This window comes from Solanum stenotomum, chromosome 1, assembly GCF_019186545.1.
Source record: "Solanum stenotomum isolate F172 chromosome 1, ASM1918654v1, whole genome shotgun sequence".
In the NCBI taxonomy this organism is placed as follows: domain Eukaryota; kingdom Viridiplantae; phylum Streptophyta; class Magnoliopsida; order Solanales; family Solanaceae; genus Solanum; species Solanum stenotomum.
Window position 1 is genome coordinate 92,982,827 of NC_064282.1, and position 19,063 is coordinate 93,001,889.

The following is a 19,063-nucleotide window of genomic DNA, read 5'->3' on the forward strand; positions in this document are numbered from 1 at the left end:
GAAATAAAAATACCGACCTCATGAGGTCGGTATTTTAATTACATACTACCGACATTCGGAAGTCGGAATTATAAAATATTTAATTGAGAAAAAATTCCGACCTCCTGAGGTCGGAATTTTTAATGAATTACAATAAAAACCGACCTCTTGATGTCGGTATTATTTTCTCAATTAAATATAAAAAATACCGACCTCATGAGGTCGGTATTTTTATTGTAATTCATTTTTTTCGGGAAAAATTCCGACCTCCGGAGGTCGAAATTTGGTTTTTCCGCTTTATTTTGCATAAAAACCGACTACTTGTAAATACCGACCTCCGGAGGTCGGAAATTACCGACCTCCATTTGAGGTCGGAAATTTTTAGGTCGGTATTCACTGTTTTTTTAGTAGTGTAAAACATGTCGAAGGAACAGGTCCATCAAAGCAGGCTGATGAGTTAGAGCTAGAGTCATACTAGGACTAGACTACTAAATCCTAAGTTATGTACAACTAAGCTACTGTATTTTGCAGGAGTCGACTAGGATAAGGTATTTGAGTTATAATACAATACTACTCATGTAAATAATTGTGTTGTAGTAGGTTTCCTAGTATAACTAGAATAGGACTCTTCTCCTATATAAGGAGATTGTAACTCAATATTATAACCATCAATACAATCCTTGATTTCTCTAATCCTAAACGTGAGATTTCTACATGGTATCAGAGCAATAAAGTTTTTCCGCTCTTTAACATATTAGATCAAAACCAAAACAACCACAAAATCGAATCGCAATGGCCCCTTCTACCAACACTCTTTTGACCTCTTCACTTCATCATCTTATTTCGTCCTGCTCCATTAAACTTAAGCCAACGAATTATCTTATATGGAGGACACAAATGTCTCAATTGATTCAAGTGATGAGATTAACCTACCTCATCACAGAACCACCTAAAGATACATGTTCCACTGGAAAGACTACTGAGGAAACTGTAGCAGGCAAGAAGGGTGCAGAAGACAGCAACATTGCTGATGACTGGAAGGAGAAGGATGTGTTGCTAAGGAGTTGGATCTCAGGCACCTTGACAGAAGAAAACATGTACTTGATCATAGGCTGCTCAACTGCCAAAGAGATGTGGGAATGCTTGGAAGAAGCTTATCTTCAAGCAACAAAAGATAAGGAGTTCCAGCTCAAACAACAAATGCAAAGTGTGAAGCTAGTAACCAAAACTATTGGCGAATATATTAAGGAATTCAAAGGCATATGTGATGGCCTTGCAGCCATTCACAAGTCTGTAGATGAAGATAGCAAAGTGATTAATTTTGCTAGAGGTCTAGGTATTAAGTACAAGACCTTCAGGACTGTCATGCTAGGTAAGACACCATATCCTACTCTTAATCGATTTGTTAATGCTCTCAGGGATTTTGATATGAGGGAGGATGAAGAATAAGTGTCTCAACAAAATCATAACATGGCATTCTCTGCCCAAAGAGGTAGGGGAAGAGGAAACTACTCTCAAAGAAGAGGAAACAATAATTTCAATTCTAGAGGAAAAGGCTTTAAGCCTGCTAGACAAGGAACATGTTCTTATAACAGCAGAAGCGAACTAGGTCCTCAGAACAGTTCTTCAAGTGAAAGTCATGAGAGGAACAATATTGATGCGTGTCAAATCTGTGGTAGGAATTACTATACTGCTCCTAAGAATTTTTACAGGTGGGATTACTCTTACCAAGCCGCAGATGAGCTATCACAAGCATTGACTGCTACTAATCTACAAAACACTACTGATGACACATTGTATGTGGACTCAGGAGCAAGTAGTCATATGACACATAACTCAGTTATCCTAACTAATCTTAAACGCTACAATGGAACAGATAAAATCATTATTGGGAATGGATCAAAGTTAGATATAACACATCTTGGAAACATATCCGGATCAGGTCTAAAGTTAAAAGAAGTTCTTGTAGTCCCTAAGATTAATAAAAATTTACTCTCAGTTAGTAAGCTTGCAAAGGATAATTGTTGCACTCTTGAATTTGATGAAACTAACTTTGTTGTAAAGGACAAGAAGACAAGGACACTGCTGGCCAAGGGAACTAAAAGGAATGGACTCTATGCTTTGGAAGATAACAATCTCTATGCTTTGACTACTGCACACGATTGGAACACGTCGAATAACATATGGCATACTAGATTAGGACATCCTAGTTTGAGGTCTTTAAAAGTTTTAAATAGTAATAGTTGCATCAATATTAGTAGTTGGAATAAAATGCCTACTGTTTGTTCCAGTTGTCAGTTGGGAAAGAGTTGTAAACTTTCATTTGGTTTGAGAAATAAAATTGAGAAAGAGCCTTTATTGAAAATACATTGTGATTTATAGGGACCTGCTCCTGTCGAATCTTCCCAACATATGAAATATTATGTTATTTTTGTTGATGATCACACGATATACATGGATTTATCCATTGAAAAAGAAATCTGAATTCTTTGAGGTGTTTCTAAAATTCCAAAAAATGGTGAAAAAACAATTTTCTAAAGAAATTAAGATTTTTCAGTATGATGGAGGTGGTGAATTTATCCAAACAGTCTTCATTAAGCATTTGGAAGATTGTGGCATCGTGAGATATATTTCATATCCTAACACACCTGAATAAAATGGAGTTGTAGAGAGAAAACATAGGCATATTGTGGAGACTGGCTTAACTCTTACTACTTCATGCTAATCTATCTTTGTTTCTTTGGGTTGAGGCTTTCCTCACTGCAATATTTCTCATTAATAGACTGCCCTCCTCAGTCCTAAAGATGGTGACTCCATTTGTTAAGTTGTATGGGGAAAAACGTGATTACAGGAGCCTAAAAGTGTTTGGATGTAGATGTTTTCCATATATCAAGGGTAGCAACAAATTCTGTCCAAAGACCTACCCTTGTGTGTTCATAGGGTACAACATCTTACACAAAGGATATAGATGTTATCATTCCCCTACAAAAAGGGTTTACATATCCAGACATGTTGTATTTGATGAAAACACATTACCTTATGTGTCTCCAAAGCAATCTCAGACTATTGTTGATGTCTCACCTCATCTTGCTACTTTTGTTGAATCTTTTTCTAAATTGCAGGCACATGATAAGTCTGATTCAGGGGAAGTATAGGCTATTAGTCCACACATTACTAGTGATAATGCTGCTACAACTCATATACTCCTTGATGATAAGAGTAATATTAACCTCTCAGGCGCATGATCAGATGTTGAGGAACAGGTCGAAGGTGGTGATTCATACAGTAGTATTGAAACTCCAGTTACAGATTTTGGATCTGCTAGTAGCAGTGAGGAACAAGTTGCACTTATAGGTCCAGCCAATGAGCATCATCAAACAACTGCTTTAGTTGATGTACCAGTTGACCATCAATCTGACAATGCTACACTCCAGTCAACTACTTTGGTTGATGTACCAGTTGAGGTACTTCCTGCACCACAAGGGCATCATATGATCACTAGGCACAAGGCGAAGGGCCATCACTTGTCACTTGTTGCTCGCAGCAGCACATAAATTTTGAGAGAACCAAGTACTACTAAGGAAGCACTAAGGTCACCTCATTGGCTTGCAGCAATGCAGGAAGAAATTGATGTTTTGCATACTAACAAGACATGGATTTTGGTGCCCAAATCTCCTGGTATAAATTTGGTTGGCTCAAAATGGGTGTTCAAGATAAAGTTAAAAACTGATGGGACAGTAGATAGATACAAGGCCAGACTTGTGGCAAGGGGATTCTCGCAGCTTGAAGGGATAGATTTTGAAGAAATATTTAGTCCTGTGGTTAAAGCGACAAATATTAGGGTGGTTCTATCCATTGTTGTCAGTTCGAAGTGGGAATTTAGACAACTAGATGTCAAAAATGCCTTTCTCCATGGCTTCCTACAAGAGGATGTGTACATGAGTCAACCTCCTGGTTTTGTTGATCCACAATATCCTCAACATGTGTGTCTACTTAAAAAGACATTGTATGGTCTTAAACAAGCACCAAGAGCCTGGTTTGATAAGTTTAGCATGCATCTCTTACACCTTGGTTTCATTTGTAGTAAGGTTGACCCTTCCTTGTTTATTTTGCAAACTTACAAAGGAAAAATATTTCTCTTATTATATGTGGATAACATTATTGTCGCAGGAAGTAATCCATCTCATGTCTTAGTGTTGGTTCTCCAACTTGAGAAGGAGTTTGCTATGAAAGATCTTGGCCCTTTACACTTCATTCTAGGAGTTGAGGTGAAGTATTTCGAAGAAAGAATTCACTTGAATCAAAGCAAGTATGATGTTGAGTTGCTGGCTAAGACAGGGATGACTTTGTCCAAGGCTGTAGCCACTCATTTGGCTCAGAAGCATGGTTTGCATGAAGTCGTGAGAAGTCTTGTAGATGCCTTCCTGTACAGAATGATAGTAGGGAGCCTTCAGTATTTGACCCTCACAAGGCTTGATATCACTAATGCTGTGAATTTAGCAAGCCAGTTTATGCAAAGCCCAAACACTGACATCTTCAAGGGGTAAAAAAGATTCTCAGGTACATCAAAGGTACTCTACACTTTGGACTCAGAATTATTTCACAGTCTCCATGTAGGTTGTATGGCTACTCAGATGCTGATTGGGGTGGTTGTACCACCACTAAAAGATCAACTACAAGCTATAGCATCTACCTAGGTGCAAATTGTATCTCTTGGACCTCCAAGAAACAGACTACAGTAGCTCGATCGAGTGTTGAAGCTGGGTATAGAGCACTAGCCTCCACTTCTACAGAAATGACTTGGATTTTGTATCTTTTTCATGACCTTAGAGTGGTCCTTTGATATGTTCTTACGTTGTACTGTGATAACATGAGTGCCTTGTACATAACGGTTAATCCAGTAATGCATGCTCGAACCAAACATATTGAAATAGACTATCATTTTGTTCGTGAGAAAGTGGCAAGGAGACAAATTCTTTCTCAATTTGTGAAGTCTAAGGATCAGCTAGCTGATATTCATACCAAAGCCTTAACAAAACAGATTTTCTCTGGTTTTGCAGCAAGCTAGGAGGTACAGTTCCTCCACTCAATAGCTTGAGGGGAAGTGTTGAATGAAGCTTGAAGACTGATGAAACATGTCGAAGGAACAGGTCCATTGAAGCAGGCTGACGAGTTAGAGTTAGAGTCATACTAGGACTAGACTACTAAATCCTAAGCTATGTACAACAAGCTACTGTATATTGCAGGAGTCGACTAGGATAAGGTATTTGAGTTATAATACAATACTACTCATGTAAATAATTGTGTTGTAATTGGTTTCCTAGTATAACTAGAATATAACTCTTCTCCTATATAAGGAGCATGCAACTCAATATTATAATCATCAATACAATCATTGATTTCTCTAATCCTAGACGTGAGATTTCTACATTATGAATCAGCCCCAGCCCAATAACGATACTAACAAGTATATCACGCATGGATAGGTATTGGGACAAGTAGGCCCAATACAAGCAACAAGGTCAGGCTTTCACAAAGGATAATTTGGGATCCACACTAAGGGTATTGTTAATAGAACATGGCATCACTATGAGAGGGGATGGTATGAATTACGTGCAAAGGCAATTTTTGCGTTTCTCATCCCCAATTCTAGAGTCTAAGTTTCTTATCTCCATTCATATCTCTATCCTTAGTTACTTGTTATTTCAGTATTTCCATTATAATTCGGTAGTTTGATTATTGCAATTAGAATCTTAAAGTTGTAATAGTGTTCTAGCGCCCTTATTAATATAGTGAGGATTTCGATTTGTTACAAGATGGTTTATTATCACATTCATTAACAAAGAAGCGTTTGTATTCTTAGGACGATAATGATAAAGAAATTTGGTTTATTTTTATAAAATGATCTATATCCTAATCCAATATAAAGATAATGATAAAGAAATTTGGGAAGCAATACTTCACAACCCAAAAATATATTAGGCCATGAGGACACCTACCATTGTCCGTAGGTGAATCTCATTCTTTTTACAAATCCACTTTAGATGATTAGAAAGAGGAGACTCCATTAAACTATTATTATAATAAAATTTCCATATTTCAAGTCAAACAAAGTGAAATAAATGAAACCCCCAAGATCTGGTGTCACCAATTCAAGAACATCTAAGATTTCAAGTACAAGGTTTGAAAATCTACAAGCTATCTTGAATGAAAACACAAAAAATAAATAAAGGGATTCAGAATCTAGTGGTGCGAATCAAATGAGTAGTTCCTCTTGAACTCTAGTCTATAAATTAAGTATTATGATGACTCAACTGTGATTATTCTCTGGTATTGAACCTACACATAAACGACATTGAATAATGAAGATCACGTCTAATTTTGGATCATGACACCTATATACTTATTCCTTCCTATATGCTCTAGGAGCTGCGTACTTCAATACATATTTAAAGCAAATAATAATAATAATAGTAATAGAAATACATGTGATATATACATTTTAGAAGTATAGATAGCTATGTTTCGGATGTTATTACTACTATATGGGTGTGCAAAAACCAATTTAATCGATAAATCAAATCGATAAGAATACTATTGATTTATTGGAATTATTAGGTTATTAATTCAGTTAATGATTTTTAAACGGTTTTGTAAAAAAAAAAAAAACTACTATCACGTTATCGGTTCAGTTTCGGAATTTATGATTTTTGTTAATAGTTAATTAAATCGATAACCCAATGAGATTGTATTAAAATTATTATTTTATTCTTGTTATATAACAATGACTTTAACATTTTACCTATATATCCTTTCTAAATTTTAGTATAACTTTTCGTTGGAAGCAACACAAACTAAGATCGCACCCCCTCCATTGCGAGATCTTCTCTTTTCTTGACATAAACTAGTATTACCTTCTCTCTCAATTTTAGATTTAATTGACAAAGACAAAAGATTAATGTTGTTTCCTCAATTTGTTGAATGAGTCTTTAGAAGAAATTCGAATAATTATTGTCTTAAACAAAAATGATTAATGTAGAAGTTTGTGTTGGACTTCTATTCTTGCTACTATTTCTATTTTTATGAACATCGCATATATATGATCATATGAATGTGTGAAAAAGAATAAGAGTGATTACATATTATCCTAAGCAAGCTAAATAAACGTAAATTTCATTTCAAGTTTTAGAGATGTTTTGCTTAACTAAAAGGAGAAAATGAGAATATGAGATTAAAGAAGGTAGAATGATTAATCCAAATGAGCAGGATAAATAAAAACTAGAAAGCAAATAATATCATAGGGATAAATTTTTCAGTACAAAAGTTGAATGTAGCAAACATTAGAGACTAATCATCCATGATATTAATATATAATTAAAAAGGTCCCCAAATTAAAGTCAACCATCTTAAATATTAATTTTCTTCCAATGCAAGTAGAATATCTCCACAAATCCCAAATTTTGCTTCACTCCTCCAACGCTAAACCTAAATAAATCAAGAATAATTATTATGTTAGACAAGCATTTCACCATATATATTATATATATATAATCAATTAATTAAAAAAACAAAAACGAATTACTACTCCCTCTATTCAGACTTCAGAGTATAATGATCAAATTAACTAATTTTCAGTGTGTATTTGAATAGAAATTTTGTATTTGCTTAGAAACATCTAAAATGTTATAAATTACACAAGTTAACAATTTAATATATTTAAAAAATGATACTCAAATTCATTTAACTTGTAATAATAAAGACAAAACAGTCACGTAAAAGTAACAAATCAAATATAATCAAGAAACTGATTGGTAAATAAGGATATAAATAATAATAATAGAAAAAAAAAAAATCTTACATTGTTGTTGTTCTCAGCCAAGGTTCCATTTGTAGTATTTGGAATGTACCTGGCCCACTATATCAACAATTTTAATTATTAGATTATATTATATTGCTTATATATTATTATCTGTGCTACAAAAAATAATTAACACAGTAAACTTATTTTTTTTTAAATTATTCTTTTAACTCACATTTTTAGCTGCTGCACTGAAAGCTTCTCGGTGTGGAATCTCTGGATGTGCTGCTTTAATACGCTGTATCTCATCCCTTTATAATAATCAAATAAATTAAGAATAATTTTTTTAATAAATAATCATGATTTTAGGACTTAACATATACTCCCATCGTGTTTAAAAATTTGTCGTATTTTTTATTTACATACTCAAAAAATTATTGATTAAAAGAGGTAATTTTTTACTTTATTTTTATTTCGTGTCAAAAAACTTGTAGTATATTTCATTTAAACACTTGCTTTTAAGAAAATATTGATTAGAAGACGTGTTTACCTATTTATAATCTTTTTTTCATTTACATAATTACTTCATTTATCAGTCAAACTTGAGGTGTTTGTAATTTTGAAAAACAATTACTATTAAGTAATTAAGGACTAAATATAAAGAAAATTAACTTTTTTGTCTTAAACTTCTAAAATCTAAAATGATAATTATTTTGAGAAAAATATTTTTAGTAAAAACAACAAATATTTTTGAGATGGAGGGAATATAATTTATGAGCATATAAAGAAACAAACTGAATGAGAAAAGAAAAGAAGATGTTTTACTTCATGAACCGATTGTAGGCAGATGGTAGCCTGTGCTTCTTCTCAGGAGCTTCAACCATATATAGTAACAAAAAATAATATCATAATTAGTTTATATTATAAGCTAAACAGAGAGGTTGATTTTATCGATAATCACTTAATTTTTACTTTATTATAGTTATAATCATTTTATTATATTTTGTAACAGAAAAAGAATATCACAAAAATTACGATACTAGTTTTTTTTTAAATGAAAAAATTCACTCAACTTTTCCTAAATATTATAGTAAGTCATTACAAGGAGATAAAAGATACAATTTATTATATGATATAAAACATTACTAAAAAAACATGAAATTAGTTACGGAATTTGTTGATAATCTCCAATTAATTTATTGCTAAATAACTCTTAACTAATTAAATTTTCTTATAATTTGTTGCTAACCCATAACTAAATTAGATTAACATGAATATTTTGTTGTTCAACTACGTAATTTTATCAATCGCTAATTTCTTATTTGCTAGTAGCTCTTAGGCAAAGTTGAGTAACTTGAAAAATAAATTGTTTAGTAAATTAATTGGTGTGCTTTTGGGGCAAAGTTCAATGACGAGAAATAATATAGTGGCATTTTCGACTATATTTAAGTAAAGTTGAGTGATTCTTTATGTTACAAAATATAGTTTAAAAACTTTGGTATACAACAAAATAAAAATGTTAAGTGTCATCTATAAATTATTATAATCAACCCAACAAATAGACAAAAGGAAGACAAGTATATATATATATGCTTACGTTTTACAACAAAAGGTGCCTTTGGAGATGATGGTTCACTTGAAGATGAAGACTGTCCCTTCTTGAAATTGTTGAATAAATCTTGATGCTTTAACAAAAAATAAAAATACATACAATTTTTTTTTTTTGAGAAAATGAATAAAAATGGAAAGTAAACTAAATAAATTAATTTAATAATAATTACCTGATGAATGGGTTGGTGATCATAAAATTGTGGTTGAAGTGGAGGTCTACTGCTTAAAAAGGAAAGATTACCACAATGCCCACATTTCACTGTCACAGTATCCAACAGCTTCTTGCATGGAATTCCCACCTATATATAACCCCAAAAAACATATATAGCTTAAAAAATATATGTATCGATAGTATAAAAAATAAAATTATATATAAAAAGTTTTAAAATATTTTTGTATGTATATATAGTAGCTGTTGAATCATCTTAGTTTCATTGTATATTTTAAAATTTTAGTTTCGTCACTACCTATGACTAACCTCTACAACATGTTACTAATTTAATTTATTATGAGTATTTATCTTTTAAATACTATTTTTAAATGACTTTGTTAGTATATTTACATTGTCAATATATAAAAATTTAAATCCAAAAAAAAACACACAAAATATTGACAATATGAGTGTGTTGCATTTGCACGTGTATTGTGTATATATGATGAAAAATAGAATGTTGAAAAGTAAAGAATGAGAGAAATGATAGTTTTACATATAACTATGTTGTATATATAGCATGTGATTTGACAAAATAGATTTGTTATCTCTTATCTTATGCTATATATTATAAAAGTCAAATCATATATATAAGAAGGAAACAATCATAGTAGCTTTCTATTGAACTTTCATGTCTTTCTATTCCATTGCCCTTTACTAGGAAAAAAGACCGATTCAACGAGATATGTCTGTTAAATAAAATAATAATAGTACGTACCGCGAGAATAATGTTACAGAAGCTGCAACGGACATAGCAAAGATGTTCAGAAGGATCCATGGAGTTAATTTTATGATCAGCAGATTCCAATAAGTTGAGACAAGAGGAAATAGGAGAAGAGGAAGACATATATATAAGTAGATAAGTATATATTTTTGGACTTTGAAGAGTATATATATAAATAGTTCAAAGATGAGAGTAAAATAGAAGGCAAATCATATAGGGTTTTTGGGTTTGTATCCAGCTAGATTGATGCTTTTGGATTATCCCTCAAAAATAGATATTCATTTTTTACTTGTTTAGTATTAAATTGACATATTCTTTATGAAATAATAAATATAGCGTCAATTTTATTAAACCATCATTTATATATAGTCAATATTTCGGAAAAAGATTATAGTTTATAATAAGAATAAATTAGGAATTATAAATTATTTATTGAGTTTTTAAACTATATAAGTAAAAGGAAATATCTATTTTGTAATATAATGAACAAATAAAAGTGGATTCACGAAGAGAGTAATAATTTGAATTAACACCTAGCTTAAGAAAGAAATTAGAATGTGTAATCTTAAACTTGCTATATCATTTAGATGTTAAATTATATTTTTTTGAAACTCTTGAGCTTAAATACATCACACATTCATGTGACTATGAAAGCTTCTTATTAATAATTAATTGGAAAACTAAAATTAAATTATTTTTACATGTAAAAGTATGTTAATTTTTTTCAATATATAATAATAAAAAATATATCACATAAATTAAACGCGGAAGTATTAGGATTATCACAAAAGAAACAGACCAAGAATATATATATATATATATATAATTCTTCTAATGGTAAGGAGTATGTCTTTTCAAAAATTGGTCCTACCATGCAATAATGTTTAATTAACTTGATAAAGATGAAGTGTACACATTGGTTTTTCGATTTTAAAAAATAAATTATATGCATTTAATATTTATATCAAGTCAATAAATACATAATATATGATAATGTCAAGAAGCATGATAATTCTTGTGACAACATTATAATATGGAATTATATCTTTAGGTTATTCACCAAAGGTTCTTGGTATTATATGATGTGTTATGCTAGTGTCTGAATTAATGTCAGTGTCCTTGATTTAGGAAGAAAATGGCAATCTCTTCCTTATAGATGCTGATGGAAGTGTGGATAAAGCAATTTGACTTTTTAAATATAAATTAAGTTGATTTTGAGAAAAAATGACAAAAATGATCTAGAAAAACTATGAAAAAGAACTCATATTTAGAGCCTAGAAGTATACTTTTTGTAGTTTTTTAAAAATCTGATCCAACTTTTTGAGATGTAATTTGTGTTATTTTTTATAAAAATATATATCTAGTGTCTAATACAGTTTTTTGTATTGCATATTTTAGGATTTGATGTGATTTTTTTGATGTTTATAATTAAAATATTTGTTTTACTGTTTTTGTCAAATTTAGTAAACACAAATCGCTAAATGTTGGATAGAGACTAAAATAATTAATTTTTGTGTACACTTAAAAGACCAAAATTTTCAGCGAATACTTAAAAGAAACTATTTTAACCTACTCTCGAACATAAAGGACCATTTTATCACTTTTTAAATATAAATTAAATGAATTTATATGACAAGTATAAGCAAGCAATAATTGGTATTATGTAACCATAGAGTTGTAGTGGGATGCTTCAATCTCAATTAGACGTCTTAATTTTAAGTTTTTGAGAATAAAAAAAAAATGTATAGGGAGTGCCTCTCCTAAAAATGAGCCTTATAATATCTGAACCAAGTTGAGTTGTAATACAAATATTGAACACCGAACAAAGAAAAAACTCTCATTCTAACAAAAGGACATTTTGAATTTAGCTTGAAAGATAGGTAATTTAATCACAAGAAGACAATACATTGGATATGCAATAATTATTATAGTACTACTCTGATTCTTTGAATTTAATAAATTTTAATTGTCCCTTCAGATTTCAACAGATACTGTGCAGCATCTTTATGTAAAGCTTTTCCCTTTGCCACTCCCATCAAATAAAAGCTTATCTAATCAACCTATACTATATTTTGTTTCTTTTGATATTTAGGGCAAATAAATTTCCACTAACATCAAAGAAATTAATATTGTTGTGATTTTGGTTTTCTTATATATATATTGATTAGACCGGGCCCAATATGTATAATTTTTTGTTTCAATTTATGTGATAAAGACAAAATTAAAAAGTTAATCAAACTTTAATATTAATTTAAAATAGTTTAAATTTTTAATTATTATTAACTATGGTAAAAAAAAAAAATTATGTCTTTTAACATTCTAAATTGCTAATTATTGTTGTATGATTTGTAATATCTTTTACGCAATTCTGAAATAATAAAAGTTATTTCTTTTTTCTCAATTTATGTGGTACTAATAAAATTTCAAGATTCAATCAATTTTTTTTGTCTTTCAAATATTCTATTGTTAATTACTGTAAATTATTGTACTTTCTAAGTAATTTTCAAATAATATATATTATTTCATTTGTCCAATTTATGTGTCACTGATAAAATTTGAAGAGTTAATCAGATCTTTTACATATTTTTATATCTTTTGAATACTTAAGTAAATAATTATTGTGATTTATAATATTTTATACAATTATTTTAAAAAAATTAAACAACAAACAAAACGAATTCATCATAGGAAAATTACCAAAGCATCCTTGAATACATCAATAATGGGTCTCACTTTTTGTTTAAAAAAATATGCATATTGGGAGGATATTTTTGTCCAAAGTGGAAATAGAAAAAGTATAAAGCATTAAAGTCTTTAAAATTTTAAATTGTTAATTCTTATTGTATAATTTGTAATAATTTTATGTCATTTTCAAATAATAGAGGTCATTTCTTCTTTCTCAATTTATGTAGTACTAAAAAAATGTTGAGATTCAATCAATTTTTTTCGTTTGTCCCAATTTATAGTACTTTCTAAAAAAAATTCAAATAATACATATTATTTCATTTGTCGTCCCAATTTATGTGTCACCGGTAAAATTTGAAGAGTCAATCAGATCTTTTATATATTTTTATATCTTTTAAATATTTAAGTAATTAATTATCGTGATTCATAGTATTTTATACAATTATTTAGTATAGTAAAATAAATTTAAAAGAAACAAACAAAACGAATTCATCATAGGAAATTACCAAAGCATCCTTCAATACATCAATAATGGGTCCGACTTTTTGTTTTTAAGAAATTGCACATTCGAAGGATATTTTTGTCCAAAGTGGAAATATTGTGTAAAAAATGTATATTTATTGTGATTTTGAATGTTTTGTGGGGTAATAGGACGCACGCAAAGTTAATGTGTCTTTTTGAAAATCTGGGACAACTTCTAGTGTCACTTAATGTTTTTTCTGAAAATCTAATTTACTTTCGTAAACTATGTGTTAGATCAAAATCAGATTAACAAATTCAAAAGGAATGAGTAATAAATAGATCATACAATGACATATTTATTATTTAAAAGAAGTACTCATTTTGGTTGAAAGCTAACAAGATAGTTACAATGTAACTAAATACTATGAAAATCTTTGCATTGTGGATTAAATATTTAAGTAATTAATTATCGTGATTCATAATATTTTATACAATTATTTAGTATAGTAAAATAAATTTAAAAGAAACAAACGAAACAAATTCATCATAGGAAATTACCAAAGCATCCTTCAATACATCAATAATGGGTCCGACTTTTTGTTTGTAAGAAATTGCACATTCGAAGGATATTTTTGTTCAAAGTGGAAATATTGTGTAAAAAATGTGTATTTATTGTGATTTTGAATGTTTTGTGGGGTAATAGGACGCACGCAAAGTGAAGGTGTCTTTTTGAAAATGTGGGACAACTTCAAGTATCACTTAATGTTTTTTCTGAAAATCTAATTTACTTTCGTAAATTATGTGTCAGATCAAAATCAGATTAACAAATTCAAAAGGAATGAGTAATAAATAGCTCATACAATGACATATTTATTATTTAAAAGAAGTAATCCTTTTGGTTGAAAGCTAATAAGATAGTTACAATGTAACTAAATACTATAAAAATCTTTGTATTGTAGCTTATTATATATAATAATAATAGATACATCAAGTTTGATATGGAGATTTACCTAATATTATAAGTCAATTTAATATAATAACATTACAAGCTTCTTAGAATCGAACCTTATGCTATTTCTATTCTTTTACTTTACTGATTTATTCTGTTTTATTTCATACTCCTTCTTAGCTTTGTTCATATTAATTAAGCAAGTTATATTATGCAAATCTTGTATTTTGGTCATTGCGTTTCCTTAAATCATGTCTACATATTTAATTGCACCATTTTAAGGGCAAACACTTTCAAAATTCATGCATCTCGTCTTGACATTTTTCTTCACTCTGATGGCATGTGGTATTTACTGATTCAACTAATTCAAATTTGATTCGTTTTAAACTCAATAAAAGAGATAAAATACTCTAATTAAGAATTTCTCTAACAACTTAAATTGATTAAAGAGGAAGTTAATGTATAGAGGAATACTATACGATAATTCCAAGGACGAATAAAGGGATCATATAAACAAACAACAAGGACAAGACAGAAGTTAAATGAATGCACGAATGGATGATCAATTAAACAATGTTATGCTGATGCCTCTGATCATCACACTTGTTCGGTATTCATTTTGAAAATCGACTAATTCAAACTTCTATAGAAAAGTCTCATTTTAAAACATAAAATGTTCAATATTAAAAACAACTACATCCCTAAAGCTTTAACTAGAGACATATAATTTTAAAACTCCACTATGATCTTAGATAATTGGCAATTCAGAGGCGGATCTATTAAGGGATGTGGGGTGCCACGCCACCCCCGAACTTCGATGGAAACTCTATATATACATAGGTATATATATATAATATTTATATTTATATAAAGCGTGCCACCCACAGAACAAAATTGGCTTGTGATGCCACGGTAGGAGGGCAACTTTAGAAGACTGATGTTGCGGGTTCGAATCCCATTTGTACCTATTTTTTTGAGAAAGACATTTTTTTAAGAAAAAGGAAATTGCTGCACACGTTCTTTTAAGAAAAATTAGAGAACTAAAATTAATTTATATCGAAAAGGTGAATAATTTAATCAAATATAAAATTAATTTAATCGATAAGTCTATTTGGCACCCACGGAGTCTAAATCCTGGATCCGCCATGGCATAATGCATAAATATGTCATTTAACTTGGCTTCACCTAGTATTTATGCTCTCCAACTTTGGGTATTTTCAAGTATGCACTTAAACATAACTTGTATAAAGTTGAATAAGTAGCACATGTATGTGTCCTACGTGACATATATAATACACATATGACACAAAATAGCCGCTTAGGATGTGTGTATCTATTTATTCAATTTTATACAACTTTAAATGTCTATTTGTACAGTACAATGAAAGTTGTAAGCTGTGTGTTCGGGGGGAGTTATTGTCTATCGTTGGCCTCTATGGTAGAATCAATCGGGGAACCTGAGAGGCGGTGGTTTACCCTGCGGCGGATGTCAGCGGTTCGAGTCCGCTTATCGCCGATATAAGTTAAAAGGACGTATATTTATGTATTAAGACTAGATAATTTATACTTATTGATATCCTAATTACATCTACGTACTAACCCCTTTTTCATGTTTGTGGGTGCCATAATATTAAAGAAAGAAAGTTGAAAATGACCAGTGCTACAATCACAAGTCACTTTCATAGTGATCTTTTGAGGCAGCTTAGGAGAGGAAAGTTTGTGTCTTTTTATTGATGGGACTATTCAAGAGTTTGCTAAACAAGGAAACTACCTATTTCTACCCTTCATCCTCTACAACTTTCTTTCATAGAACGACTTTCCCAAGGTGGCCCTCCCATATACATGTAGAGCTTTTCCAAATTAATGTCTCATGCATGCAAAATTAAGAAAATCAATGCCCCTTTATGGCCACAAGATTCCGCCCCATTTCTTCCTCGAACTTATTGCCAAAGAGTTTTAGGTAATAAACATTATAAAAGTAAATAATTTTTACTCTAGTGAATCATCTTTTATCTATTGTAGTAGGTGAAGAATCTAATCAAACATATCGTTTGCATGATTATTAAATTTGTTTTACTAGTTTAATAGTATGATCACATGTATATAAACGCAGATGGGGAGAAAGAACGATGTTGACACTACAACAAAAACAATTTTTAGCGGTAATAAATAAACACATTAATAAACAGTGCTAAAGTTTTTACCGGCATTAGTTAAGTGTCATTAAATCCAGTGTCACTAAAGGCTTTAGGAACATATACAAAGAGTGTTAATTGCCGCTAAAAATATATATTTAACGGCAATTGAGCTATTGCCATTAATTAATTGTCGCTAAAGATTATTTTTTATCTAGTGTGATAGGCAACTACACCGACTAATTAATCTATGAATCTTACCTTGTCACAAAATTGTTCACTTTTCGGAGAAGAAATTTTACAAGAAATTTCACTAAAACTTTATAAAAGTCGTATAAGAAAGATTCCTACTTATTTAACGGACATAAGAAACCAATTCATGATGAGTCCTAACTATTTTGACTTTTTCTTTTAATTCAAGTTAAATATCTAACAAATACAACATATTTATTTATTATTTATTAGAGTGATCTGATATCGTATTCTTTTAACAATACGATATCTTGTTTTCAAGATATCAGACTCTATATTTCAAGAAAACTTACTCATAAATATAATTTGAATGACTCAAATAGAATAATAAACTATTTATATTTATATAATGTATATACAAAACTTAAACTCCTACAAAAGTACAAATGCCAAACCCAATAAAGTTTTAACTTTTTCTCTTCCATCTCTTGTGTTTGTGATTGCTTTGATTTTATATGGATTTGGACATAATCATTTGATGTAGGAGTACCATTTTTGCTTCCCTTTTATAGAAGCTTTGATTGGACTCGTCTGTCTCTTTAATTTGGGATTCATGTCTCTTTGGACTTTTCTTGTTACTCGTGGGAGTACATATCGAAGGATTCTTAACTCTAATTTATGTGGCCTGCCCAATGAAGTTGAGACAACAAATGACCAAGTGTATGTTTTTCGGAGCTACAATATTAGTTACGAATTTGAATGAACTCAGTAGATTTGGTCCAAATTCACGAGGGTGTTTGGCAGTGGCGGATTTAGGATTTTCGTTCAGAGGATACGAAAAATAAAAGTATAAACGTGTAAATAAGCCAACAAAACAAAATTTCAAGAAAGTAGTAGTATATAATTTTAGTGGCAGACCCTTGAATTTTTTTGGATTTAAAACCACACTTTTAATATGTTTTATAAAATAAAAATTAAAAAAACGTGAAAAACTGAACTAAAAGTAAAAAAAAAAAAAAACTGAAACTAAGAAAGAAAAAAATAAAACGCTAACAAAGGGATTCGAACCCTGGGTTCAAAATATATATATCCACATAAATATAGAAAGTTTACCTTATATATACAATGTAATTTGAACCCATATGGGTCTGCCCCTGGTGTTTGGTCATGAAAATAAAATAATATATATACTCATTTTTATTTGAAACTTTTAAAGTCAAAGTTGAAATTGTGTTTGATCATTAATTACAAAAAATACTTAGCATGCATTTGGATATGCGACACAAAGTTATAATTTCAAATCAGCGTTTGGACATGAGGTATGTGATCATGATTCAAATCTAAAATTCTTCTAAAAACATGATTTGAGATTTCAAATCATGATTTTAAATAGTTTTTAAAATGTAAAAGTTAGCCTATAAGTTTGTCTTTTGTAAAATTAAAAAAAAGACTCATCATTTTTAATTTTGCAAGAAATAAAAATCCATGCTCGGCGTGAAGTGATTGTTTGTACCATGTGAAAGAATTATATTAAAGAATAATTATTCAGTACTATTGTTGACTGGTGGATCATTGTAAAATTATGTGTATTTAAAAATTTGTTATCAAAATGTTTATTTATAAATAAAAAAAACATGGTGATATATATGCAATTTATCAATGAAGCGTCTTTGGATATTTCAATATCTTATTTATGAATTATGATTTGCTCATTTGTGAGAATGTATAAGAATTGGAAAAACTTTGATAGTTTTAACAACTTGTGGCCCAATGAAGTTGTGAAAACTATCACAAATTGTATGTCCAAACAGAACTTCAACTTCAAATCAATTTGATTTTAAATCATGAGTCAATATAGCATGTCCAAACGGGCCCTTAAGGGTGTGTTTGTTATGGAGAAAAAAAATTCATGAAAAATAAATGAATTTCTTACTTATTTTCTAATATTTGGTAAGAAATGGGGGTTCGGGAGGGAACGGGGAGGAAGTTTGAGAGTGTTGGATGAGTGGGAAGAGATAAATTTACTTGGAATGCTACATATTAAATTTGTTTCTCTTACTTTCATTAGAAAGACATTTTTTTTTATTTTTAAGAAACTTGTTTATATCCAAAGAAAAAATATTTATCAAAAAAATTTTGCCCAACTAGACATAGAAAAATTCTAAAACATTTTTCAAAAAAAAAAAATTCCTTACTATCAAACACACCACTAAAATTTGAATGTACATTTTCTAAATATGATTTATAATCCCAAATTCTAAAAGGTGGTAAAATCACTCACCTTGATTAATTAACCTAAAATATTAGATCCCCACAT

At 30.0% G+C, this 19,063-nt stretch overlaps 1 protein-coding gene across 1 annotated transcript; it reads right to left on the reverse strand.

Moving 5' to 3' along the window:
* Positions 1-4,973: 4,973 nt before the first annotated feature.
* LOC125859147 (protein CRABS CLAW-like) lies at positions 4,974-10,487 on the reverse strand. The gene is made up of 7 exons (XM_049538858.1): positions 10,318-10,487; positions 9,559-9,687; positions 9,375-9,462; positions 8,603-8,651; positions 8,013-8,088; positions 7,838-7,894; positions 4,974-5,144 (listed from the first exon to the last, which is right to left on the reverse strand). Exons 1-7 carry the CDS (start codon positions 10,444-10,446, stop codon positions 4,974-4,976), a joined length of 699 nt encoding a protein of 232 aa, XP_049394815.1. The 5' UTR covers positions 10,447-10,487.
* Between the last annotated feature and the right edge of the window lie 8,576 nt (positions 10,488-19,063).

What these genes read in the sequence shown, in the direction of transcription:
- LOC125859147 (XM_049538858.1), bottom strand. Translation starts at nt 10,446, where the DNA reads ATGTCTTCCTCTTCTCCTATTTCCTCTTGTCTCAACTTATTGGAATCT. An exon ending in GGCACCTTTTGTTGTAAAAC is followed by an intron (nt 8,652 to 9,374) that starts GTAAGCATATAT and finishes ATATGGTTGAAG; the next exon opens with CTCCTGAGAAGAAGCACAGG. An exon ending in TGGCTGAGAACAACAACAAT is followed by an intron (nt 5,145 to 7,837) that starts GTAAGATTTTTT and finishes CTAACTCGTCAG; the next exon opens with CCTGCTTCAATGGACCTGTT.